We start from the raw sequence: 10,895 nt of genomic DNA, 5'->3' as shown, positions 1-10,895 counted from the left end.
GGTGGAGAAGCGCTGCCCGCTGCAGAGGGACGGCGTGTACCGCTGGTTCTCGGAGCTGCCGTCGCCGCAGCGCGTGGAGTTCCTGTGCGGCCTGCTGGACCTGTGCATCCCGCTCGAGCTGCGCTTCCTCGGCTCGTGCCTCGAGGACCTGGCCCGCAAGGACTACCACTCGCTGCGCGACTCGGAGATCAAGGCCAACAACCCGGCCGACCTGGGCAGCCTCACCAACCTGACGGACGAGGTGGTGCGCAGCAAGCTGCTGGTGTCGCTGGCGCTGCTGGGCTCGGAGCAGCGCGAGGCGGCGGGCGTGCTCTACCGCACGCTCACGCACATCGACTCCATCATCCACAACTACGGGCTGCAGCTCAACGAGGGCCGCACGGGCGATGAGTTCCTGCTGCTCTTCACCATGGCCTCCAACCACCCGGCCTTCAGCTTCCACCAGAAGCAGGTGCTGCGCCAGGAGCTCACGCAGATCCAGAGCAGCCTCAGCGGCGGCGGCGGCGGCGGGGGCCACGGCGGCAAGAGCGCGCTGCCCACCTGCCCGGCCTGCCACAAGGTGCGCGACCCCCGCCCCCGCGTCCGCGCCCGGAGGCGCCCGGGCCCTGGGTCGGGGGGTGGGGGTGGGCTGCGCGGTCGGAGAGCGCTGCCCCTTTGTGCCTCTCGTTCTCGCGTGCTGTGGTTGCAGGCGCGGGGAGGCCTTTGTCCCCGTCCTCGGGCCCCGGGCGACCGATCCGTCGCGCTTGGTGTCGCCCCGGCTCTCCAGGCCTGGTGTTTCTTAGCGGGAAGGGAGGGCGCGGTGGGGAAGGGGGCCTCCGCGGGTGGCGCGGGCGCCGTGCGGGGCCCTCCCGGCCCGCGTGTCCTTTCCCCCGGTGGGCCGGGTGCCGCCGCGGGGCAGGGGGCAGGCCGCCGCACCCGCACGGAAACACGTCCGCAGCCTTGCACACGCGCGGGCTGCCCGGACTCCCGGGGTGCTGGTCTCTTAAGGGATGTTGGGTTCAGGGCTCCCTCTCCAAACTAAACAGGAAGGGCCTTGTGGTCATCTGCTTGGAAATGCGAACTTTTGGCTACATGTTTTGAGACTGTGTAAACACCAAGCGTTTGGGGCTCAAACTCCTTTCTCACAGCCCCTGGGGACCTAGTGCCAAAATGGTGCTCAGAGAGAACGGGTTTCTCTGACCCGGAGTGGCCTGTGTTCAGATGACACTGGGACTCTGGGGGACAGACTGCAGTCAGGACCCGTCGGGCTGAGTGCCTTTCTCCGTGTCAGAGCCGTTTGCGTGGAACCCTTGGCTCCTGTCCCTTTGCGCTGCTGGGGGTCAAGCTGTCTCAAGCCTGGGCTGTAGCTCTTCTCCTCCAGGGTTTTTTCTGAGATGTGGTTGTGCCGTCGCGCCGGTTTAACCTGTGTCTTGTCTTTCTCCGGCGAGGGGGAGCTCCGGGCCAGTGGCTGTTCTGTTCTGTTGTTTTTAGTGTGTGTTTAAATGCCGGTGTGCCCCTCACGGTGGGCCCTGGTCGAAGAGCGGTGTTCCAGCTACCACAGAGGAGGCGCAGCGTCCTGGTAGGCCCTGTGGCTGGCTGTAGGGTGCCAGTGCCATGTCCCCTGCTGGGCTCTCAGGCCCCGACGGTCAGCTGCACGAGCTGCCGGCCTCCTGTCGCGACGCCGGCCACGGAGGTCTGGGTTTCCCTGCGCCTGTTCAGCTCTTGAAGGCGATTCTTTGTGTCTACATGTCCACCCCTTACAGAAGGGGAACACGGCGATGATGATCTTGGTGACGTTAGACTGAAAACGTGCTTTATGGGAGAGCCCTTCCGTCAAGTGAGAAATCCCTCTGATGACCCCAGGGGCCAGGCTCCCCCTCACTCCTGCCCACGCACTCGGAACTGGTCACTGTGTGACCTTGGCCAGAGTCCCGCCTCCGCTTGGTGTTTCCCTGTGGAGTCGATGGCAGGTTCCCTGCCCCCGGGCCTGTTGCAGGGCGACTTGCCGTCTCGCGTGACGTCCCCAGCAGATGTGCAGGGGCTGCTCCCTTCTCTGCCAGGTCCAGCCCCTCTGGGTTTCTGTGGAGGAGTGCTGGCTTAGGCAAGGCCCGTCGTTACAGACTGGAATATTTATGTCTCAGAAGGTTCCTGTTTTCTAAATTGATTTTTGAATAGTCACTTGGAGCTGGCCGTGTTTTTTCTTCATCCCTGGGAAACTGGAGAATTCTGCCTGACCCTTACTAACGGCCTTACGGTGAGTAATCTTAGGGCTGTTCCTTCCCTGGTTCAGAGTAACCGCGGTGTCTAGCCCTCCCCACGCCCCTCTGTCCGTCTCGTCCATGTGACTCGGTTGCTCTGGAGGCCTGGCGCCCCCTCTGCGGCTTCCTCTGCTGAAATCTAACGTCCGAGCGGCTTCCCTTCTCGGGCTCTCGGGGTCTCACCTGTGCGGTGCCCCTGGGAGAGCAGCCCCGTTGGAGCCCCGCTCGCGTCTGCTCTCGGGGTCTCACCTGTGCGGTGCCCCCGGGAGAGCAGCCCCGTTGGAGCCCCGCTCGCGTCTGCTCTGGGAGCCGCTGTCCTTCTGTCTGCAGCTCTGAGCTCAGAGCCCTCGTGTTTGTCCTTTAGGGATAAAGACACGGGGTCGATTTTTTTCTTCGCTTTGTTTAAAGCGATAGTTCTCATAACCATGTTTTCTGAGAGAGTCACGATTTGCAATCGCATCTCCCAACCTTCACTGTATTATTTGGTGATTTTTCCTGCTCGGCAGATGAGCAGAAGGCGTTTAGGGGAGTGAATGAGGTGAATACACGTTTTCACGTCCAGAGAGGGAAGCAGTCGGCGCGGCCAGGCTGATGGTAGACGGCGGGAGCGCGGCTGTGCTCGCCGGGGCACGGGCGCCGGGTGCCTTAGCTACGCGGTTTCTCGGGGTTCGGTGTGAGCCTGTGATAAAGGTCGCCTGGGACTCTCCCTCTCTTCCTAGTTAAGTAAAAAACTATACTTTGGGGAAAAGTTTAACTTTACCCTTTGCAGTCTTTTCTTTGTGTAAACAATCATGGATTAGAAGTACATGCTCGTATTTTTTTCATTTTCAAGATTTGATTTTTTTTTTTTAAATTAAGATATGGTATTTTATTTTTTTATTTTTTTTTTAAAGATTTTATTTATTTATTTGACAGAGAGAGATCACAAGTAGGCAGAGAGGCAGGTGGAGAGAGAGGAAGGAAGCAGGCTCCCTGCTGAGCAGAGAGCCCGATGTGGGACTCGATCCCAGGACCTGGGATCATGACCTGAGCCGAAGGCAGCGGCTTAACCCATTGAGCCACCCAGGCGCCCTCGAGATTTGATTTTTAAAAGTCATAAAACTCACCCTTTGAAAGTGTACATTTAAGTAGTTTTTAACGTACTGACAGAGTTGTGTGACCATTCAACCGTGCCCTTCCGGAACATCCTCATCACCCCCCAGAGAAACCCCACACCTGTCCCTGACAGTCCCTCCCCTCCAGAGAAACCCCACACCTGTTGACAGTCCCTCCCCATTCCCGCTCCCCAGCCCCTGACAGCCAGTCCTCTGCGCGGTGCATTTGCTTGTCCCCGACGTTTCGTGGAAGCGGGCTCAGCCGGTGGGTGCCCTTCCGTGTCTGGTGGCGCTCTCAGCATCATGTTCTCCAGGTTGACTCCTGGGGTAGCGTGTGTCAGTGCTTCTCTACCTTTTTAGGGTTGAGTACTGTTCATGGTGTGGGTAGACCCCGTTTTGTTTCCCACGTGTCCGTGTACGGACACTGGGGCTGTCGCCCGAGCTTCTTTGTGCCCCTGCCCCAGCGTGGGTAATAGGCGCTTGCTCGCATCCCTTCCCCCGCACACGGAACCAGTCGTCTCTGGAGCGTCGTGCACACTTGGCCGTCTGAGGGACCTCCTGGCGGTGATGCGAGCCTGCCTGGGGGGTGTGGGCGCCGTGCAAACCATGGCTGTGGGTGGCGGGGAAGGCGCTGCTCTGACAGTCGAGGCCTGGCGTGGTCTGGGGTCCACATCGTGGTCTAGAGCTGGGTGGCCGCGTCCGCCGTCGGGCAGGGTGGCGGGAAGCTGCCCCCAGCCTGGTGTTTCAGGATCCTCAGGACAAGGATCACAGCCGAACACCCGCTCGAGGATCTTGCCGGGGTGCGGAGCCTCTCTGAAGGGCTGGTGGTAGGGGCCCTCTTGAGGGGGGGTGTTCTCTGGTGCCCACGTGGGGCGCTCTGGGGTAAGCGCAGTGGGAGCGGATCCCGGGAGCAGGCAGCTAAGCAGGGCTGGCCCAGGGTGGGTGGTGCTCTGCGGATGGAGATCCTTGGGTTCAGAGGTGGAAGCCTGGTAGTTAGTGCGTGGGTTGCCATGTGAGGTCCGTGTGGCCCCTTCCGGTGCTGCCGCTGACAGTGCCGTGGCCCTCCCCGGGCAGGACTTTGTCTGGACCGCTGGTGTCCGGCTGGTGTCCTGGAGGAGCTGGGACCTCAGAGCACAACGGGGGAGCTCCAGCTTCAGCCCTTGTGCTCTGGCCGTGGAGGAGGGCGCGGGCCGGCGGGAGGACTCAGGCCTGCGCTCACGGCTCAGTCTGGCTGCCTTTGCTTCCTTGGCTTTGCTGATGACGCTCCAGGAGATGATGTCCTCCCGCATTCCAGATGCTTCGTTTTGGGCCAGCCTTTATAGGCTCCCGGACTGCCCTCTTTTGATGGTGCACACATGATAGGATCGCTAAGACGCGCTGGCGTGCACGGTCGCTCGGTGCAGGGGCCTCCCGTGGTGGAGACGGCGCTCCTCAGCAGAGGTGCTGGGAGCTGGTGCCCACCGGAGGGGGAGCCGCCCCCTGTGACATCAGGACCCCCATGTGCGCTGGTGCACTAGGGCTGTGTCCGACTCTGCCGAGGCTCGCGCTCCCGCTGCTGTTCTGGAGCGCAGCGGTGGAAGCCACAGGTCACCTGTCTGCCTCTGCCAGGTGCCATGGTGGTGTCCCTTAACGCTGTTAGAACACGGTTACAGACCCACGTCTGTGCTTGCCGAGTTCCTGAGGCGCTTGACCTTTACCTGGTATTGGGCTCGGGTTTGCACACTTCCCCCTCCCTCCTGCACACTTCTTTACCTGCCCTTTGCACCAAGGACATTTGAGATTGATACATATTTCCCCCCAAATCAACAGAGGCGTCTTAGGGCCTTAGCGGCAAGCTAGCAGAGGGGACGTTTTTGTTGTTCAGTTGGTGGCTGCCAACTGCCCTGCTAGTAAGGAACAATTTCTGTTACATTTAGGGAAAAATAGTTTCTATATAAGTGCGCTCTTTTTTCCCCCTGCCTTAGATGGATTACATTTCAGAAAAAAGATCCTTTGGAAGTTTCTTTCTTTTTTTATTACTTATTTACTTATTTATTTTTGAGAAACCACCATTTAGGACACCAGTTCTCTCGTGAGTTTGGGACGCGTTGCCACCAGCTCTTGGCGAGTGCACAGGTCACTTGAGGGATTCTGGTTCTGGACTCTGGCCCGCCCTGTGCCCTGCAGGGATCAGTGCCCGCCAGGTGGCTCGCCCCGGGCTCCGTGTGGAGCTGCTTCCCGTCGTGGTGCAAAGCCGTAGTCAAGAGCCTCGTGAAATAGGTTAATTCTGTCTCTTCTCTTTTGCTAGTGCAGCCAGAGTTTGTTCTGTCACTCTTCGCTGGATGGATGCGCGTAAGATAGGTTCATTCTGAAAGTCTGTGTCGCCCTGAGTTAGGAGGCCTGGGGTTCTTCAGACTGAAGACCAAGGCGAGACTGAACACCTTTCCCGTAACAGACACGCTAGCAGCCACTTGCTAGCGGTGACCAGGGCTTAAGGAGGTGGGCCTTCACTCGCCGTGGGGCCCCCAAGGACTGGCACAGACTTGGGGGCCTATCCCAGCAGCGGCGAGGAGCACTCCGGGCCTTGGGGACGCTTCTCACCGAGTCTTGCCTCTGAGTGGGGTTTGGGATTTTAGGTGGGTGTTTCTCAGGTCCATAGGAAAGTCACAAGCCCCTGGAAGGTCTCGTGTGTGCCCTGACCTTCCTCTTTCTCTCCCGGGTCTGAGACAGAGCGTTCTTTTGGTCGCAGGCGAGTCCCTCGGTCTGTTTTGGCCACATCTTCCTGTTTCCTCAGGGGCTCGCTCGCTCAGGTGCCTGGACTTTGCCGTTCCTGCTTCCCCCACCTCAGCCTCTGACCTCTCTGTTTCCCACCTGGCCCGTAAACACGGCCATGGTTCCTCCCTTCAGCGTCGTCCGCCTCTGTCAGCCGCTCCTGTCCCGTCGCCGCCACGTCCTGCAGTCCCGTCGCCGCCACGTCCTGCAGTCCCGTCGCCGCCACGTCCGGCCCGGCCGACCTCCTTCTTCCTTGCCAGGGGTGGTCCCGTTTGCACAATCCGGTGTCTGTCCTTCTGACATTTTAATGCACAACCGTGGTTCTTCTAGAACATTCTGTGCACGTATTTAAATAATACAGGATCTTCTGACGGGTACCCTTGTGCAAGCTGCCCCCGCCCCCCAAAACGGTGCACCGAGCCGCTCCCCTTCAGCCTGTGCCTTGGCCTCCTGGAACCTGGTTTTTGCCCCCAACTTCTTGATAAAGTCTGTTTTTAGTAAAGGGAACTCAATGATCTCTTTAAATTAAAAAAAAAAAAAAAGATAATCAGAGATAAAAACTGATAAGATACAGAAGACTATTCAGTGAAACATCTCCCTTTCCCCCGCACATTGGAGAAGGGCACGTGGCACGTGGGACGTTTCCAGGTGTGGGCGACGTTCTGTCCCTTTACTTGGGTGTTGGTTCCTGTGACGTCACCTTTTAAAGAACGAGATCTCCCACCTTACCCCAGTTTGTCCCTCTCTTTGTTCCCTGTAGAACCTTCCGGAGAGACTTGCTTGGTATTTACAAATCGCTGCCTGGCGTCTTCCTCCTGACGCAGGTGTGTGCCCTGCTTTCTTGTCCTGACAGCTCTGCTGGACGTGCAGTCCGCGGCAGGCCGTGGACCGTCTTTCTTCTGGTTTCTGGCCAGCTCAACATTGAGGGAGTCCCTACCGGTGGACGTGTGGTTCCCGTGTTATTCTTTCGAACAACTCAGTCATTTGCAGATTATGTTTGTGTCACCTGTATGGCAGGGTGTGTGGCCTTCTCGAAGCCTGGAAGTGGGGTTGATGGTGGACCAAAGGGTGGGAGCCTTTGTAGTGATTTTGGACACTGTGGGGGCCCTGCCTCCGGCGCCCCCACAGCAGCGTGTGTGAGTGCCTGTCGGCACGCCTCCGAGCAGTTCGGGGTGTGTGAGCTCCCGCATCCCCGTCCCCGCCGGCGGCTGGCCCTGGCTGCGGGGGTGCCTCTCGGGGGCTGCGGTTTGCTTCGCGGCCCCGAAGAGTGAGGTGGGACGTTCAAGCTCTGTGTTTCTGGCAGGCTCCCCACAGCCTTCGCCCAGTGCGCTGGGGGTGCTGGTCTTTGCTTTGTTGTCAGGAGCTCGGTAAGTCTCCGGGAGATGGTCCTTCGCTCGTTGGTAGAAGTGCGAGAACTTGTTTTCCTGCCTGTCGACGTTACCGTGCAGGTCCTCTTTATGGTCTCGCGCGGCTTCCGGGGTGCGCGTCATGGTCACACACGTGTTCCAGCTCGGGCCTCGCGCAGGCTGCCGTGTGCGTGGTGGTCGGCCTGGAGGAGGCGTCCCCGAGCGCCGTCTGGCCCGGAGCTCCGGTGGCTCCTCATCTTCGGTTCCACAGACCCGTCTGGAATTTATCTGGTGGGAGGTATGGAGCGAGGTCTGTGTTTTCCAAATGAAAACCCGGTTGCCCCAGTGCCACTTGCTGGAGAATCAGCCTTTTCCCTCTCGCGGCCGAGGTGACTGGACGGGCTCCCAGCTGCCTGGTCCACGGCGCGCTGTTCAGTCCTCACCTCCCCTCGCTTCTGTGGGCTCCCACGCAGGGCAGTGCCCGGGGGGGGGGGGTGCTCTTCTCTACGTTTAAGCCAGTGTGGGTGTGGAGGTGCCTCCCCAGACGCTGGCGGGCAGGAGACTGAGCGAGGCCTGAGTGTCCGGCGCACAGTCCCGCCCGGTCCGTGCCCGGCACTGCTGGTGTTGTTCTGGCTTCTTTGAGCGTTCTCAGGGGCTCTTGGCCCTCCCGCCCTTCGCATGATATGGTTCTCACTGACGAACCCCAGATCTGCATGCCCAGCCAGGCCCGAGCTCCAGCGGGAGGGGCCAAGTGACTCGGGATGTCCAGAGGCAGGCTCCCCTGTCCGTGTGCGCGGCGGCTCCCCCCGTGCCCCAGCCCGAAGCCCAAGCCTCTCCTCCGCCTGTCTTCTCTCCTGGTCCCCCGTTGGGTCCTCGGCAACTCTGCGGGCTTCTTTTCTGTTGACGCCACCACGACCCGAGTCAGTGTTTCCTCTCTGCCTGTCCCCTCTCTCTGTGTCTCTCCCCATCGCACTTGACATCACGGTCCCATATGTGGCCCACCTTTGTGGAGGCGGACTTAGCTTTTGGGCCATGTGCCAGAGAGCCAGGGCGTAGATTAAAGTCGTTTTCAGGGAACAAGCACAGCTCTAGCCTCACGTAGCTTCATTCCTTCCCCCGAGTCAAGAACGCATGCTGGCCGGCGAGTGAGTGACCACCTCCTTTTAAGAATTAAGCTGATGTCATTGTTTAAGGTCCACAAGAAATAACTTGTAGCTGTTCTGTTGGGTCTTTTAATGAAATGATCCAGAAACTTTAGTACCCTAACTCTTAGAAATAACAGTGACGTGTCCAACTTCTCATCTTGATCAAGACCCCTGGTCTGGCCTAGTCTGTTATGACAACCTGTCCCCCGGTCTGGGTCCAGTCTCCTATGACAGCCCATCCCACAGCATGGGCTCCATCTGCTCTGACACCCTGTCCCCTGGCCTGGGTCCAGTTTGCTATGACAGCCCGACCCCCTGGCCTGGGTCTGGTCTCCTAGGACAACCTGTCCTCTGGCCTGAGTCCAGCCTGCTGTGACAACCTGTTTCCTGGCCTAAGTCTAGTCTACTATGACAAGTTGTCCCCTGACCGGAGTCTAGTTTATTATGGAAATCCATCCTCCTGGCCTGAGTCTAGCCTACTGTGACAACCCGTCCCACCTGGACTGGGTCTTGTCTCCTACGACAAACCGGTGCCCCTGGTCTGGGTTTAGTTTATTATGGAAATCTGTTCTCCTAGCCCGAGTCTCGTCTCCTGTGACAACCCCTCCCCCCGGCCCTGCTCTTAGCCTATTGCAGCAGGTACCATGGTGTCCCTGGAATGGTCTTGGTCTCCAACGTGCAGGTCTTGGTGTGTCCACCGCCTGTCTATACTCACCCCGTCTGTGCCTGAGGTCCCTTGTGTTTGCTGCGGTCCCTCGGTCCCCGGGTCTTGCAGGCCTGTTCTCAGACAGGACACCAGGTACCTGGGCCCCCCCAGTTCTTGGCTCAGACTTACAAGCCTTCTGTGGCCGGCTTCTGTCCTAGACCTTGTCGTCATACTCCACTGAAGGTGGGTTTCATTAAATGTCCATCACCGGATTTGACTTACTTGGGGGCAGAGACGGTCTCTTTCAGTCCAGAGCCTCACGGCCCCGGCCACCCAACTGGGCTGCGTCCTGAGCATCTGCGGAAGCCGAGTGGGCAGGAGGTTGGGTGTTTATGAAAGGCCGCTCGAGGGGAAACGTCCAGCAACACCTGTTAGTAAGTGACAGTCTTCTTATTGGCGTTTGTGGGTGTTTCTCTTAGCCTGACATGGCGTTGGGCTCTAGTGGGTTTTTAATATCCAGATTTTACTTTGTTATTTTTCAAAAGTTGGTGTGCGATGCTTCCTGGGGGAGCAGCGCTCTGGGAGCCACAGTTCCCGTGGCGGTGCCCACGACACGGAAGCGCTCTGGGCGCTGGAGAGGCGCGGGCCGACCCGTGTGCAGGGCCCTGCCCCCGGCGGCCGTGCTGTGGGTGGGCTCCGCCGCCTGTGCCGCCGCACTCCCGTCCTCTCCTGCTTCCGGAAGAGTCGCTCGTGCTGAGCCTCGGGGTCCGAGTTGGCCGGGGAAGGTGACAAGGCCGGCAGGTGTTCCTCGTGCCGCCCGAAGTGGAGCGTGGCCGCTGGCAGCAGGGACAGCAGAGTGGTCAGGAGGGAGCGCTACGGCCTCGCGTCCTGACTGGGACTTGGGGTAAAAGCTTCAGTAGGATTGCTAGAAGGAAATTACATGCTCAGGTTTCTGCGTCACGGCGAGCCTCATTAAAACGTGCGCGCGTGGGAACGCCTTCTGCAATCACAGCCCGGACTAGAAGAAATTACCGTGCGGAAGGAGGAGCCTTGATTGACGGGGAACAGGGTCCCTCCTCGCCTCTCTTTTGGGCATTTCCGCAAAATACGAAATCTCGGGACCAGTGCCACCGGCCTGAGCCCGATCCGGTCACTAAAATCCCGGCGCTCGTGGAGTGTCAGAGCGCGGGCGGCACGTCCGTCGGGCTCGGTCACGTGGAGCCGCCGCAGGGCGGGCGCCGGGCCGCTGGGTGGCAGCGGTTTGCTGGAGGTGACGCGGGAAGCGGTTGTTCTTAGGGCCGACGGGCAGCCAGCAGCTGCGTCCCAGCGTTTTCCTGTCTTTGTGAGAAGTGAAGGTGGGGCCGTGAGAGGGTGTCCGGGGCCCTGGTGGCCCGCGAGCCCCCGTGCGTGGTGGGAGCCCCCGTGCTGCGCGGGACCGCCACGGTGTTGTCACTGTCCAGAGAGCCCGAGGGCTGCCTGCGCCGCCGCGGTGCCCCCTCCTGCCCCTCCAGCGGCCTGTGGGGGTCCTCGCCCTGGAGCCCTGCGCGCGTCGTATGTATCACGTCGGTTGTTTCCGTCTTCGCAGCGCGGTGAGCGTGTCGAGCGCCAGGACGCTCCTGTCCCTGCCTTTTCCTGGGCAGTTCCCAGCCCCCCCCCCCCCCCCCCCCCCCCCCCCC

At 60.0% G+C, this 10,895-nt stretch overlaps 1 protein-coding gene and 1 long non-coding RNA gene across 2 annotated transcripts in view; both read left to right on the top strand.

The window, feature by feature from the left end:
- The first annotated feature begins 6 nt into the window (after positions 1–6).
- Positions 7–10,895, top strand: part of ZCCHC14 (zinc finger CCHC-type containing 14) — a 51,464-nt gene continuing 40,575 nt past the window's right edge. The window contains exon 1 of the mRNA XM_059383298.1: positions 7–559. Coding sequence (XP_059239281.1) covers positions 410–559 — 150 coding nt within the window. The 5' untranslated portion in view covers positions 7–409. The remainder of the gene's footprint in view (positions 560–10,895) is intronic.
- On the top strand, positions 1,435–2,179 carry LOC132005725 (uncharacterized). Its single transcript, XR_009400892.1, has 3 exons — positions 1,435–1,558; positions 1,743–1,816; positions 2,155–2,179. It is a non-coding gene; the product is annotated as an uncharacterized LOC132005725 (long non-coding RNA).

Source organism: Mustela nigripes, chromosome 17, assembly GCF_022355385.1.
Source record: "Mustela nigripes isolate SB6536 chromosome 17, MUSNIG.SB6536, whole genome shotgun sequence".
NCBI lineage: Eukaryota > Metazoa > Chordata > Mammalia > Carnivora > Mustelidae > Mustela > Mustela nigripes.
The sequence above is the reverse complement of the archived record's forward strand: the minus strand, read 5'-3'. Positions and strand labels throughout refer to the sequence as shown.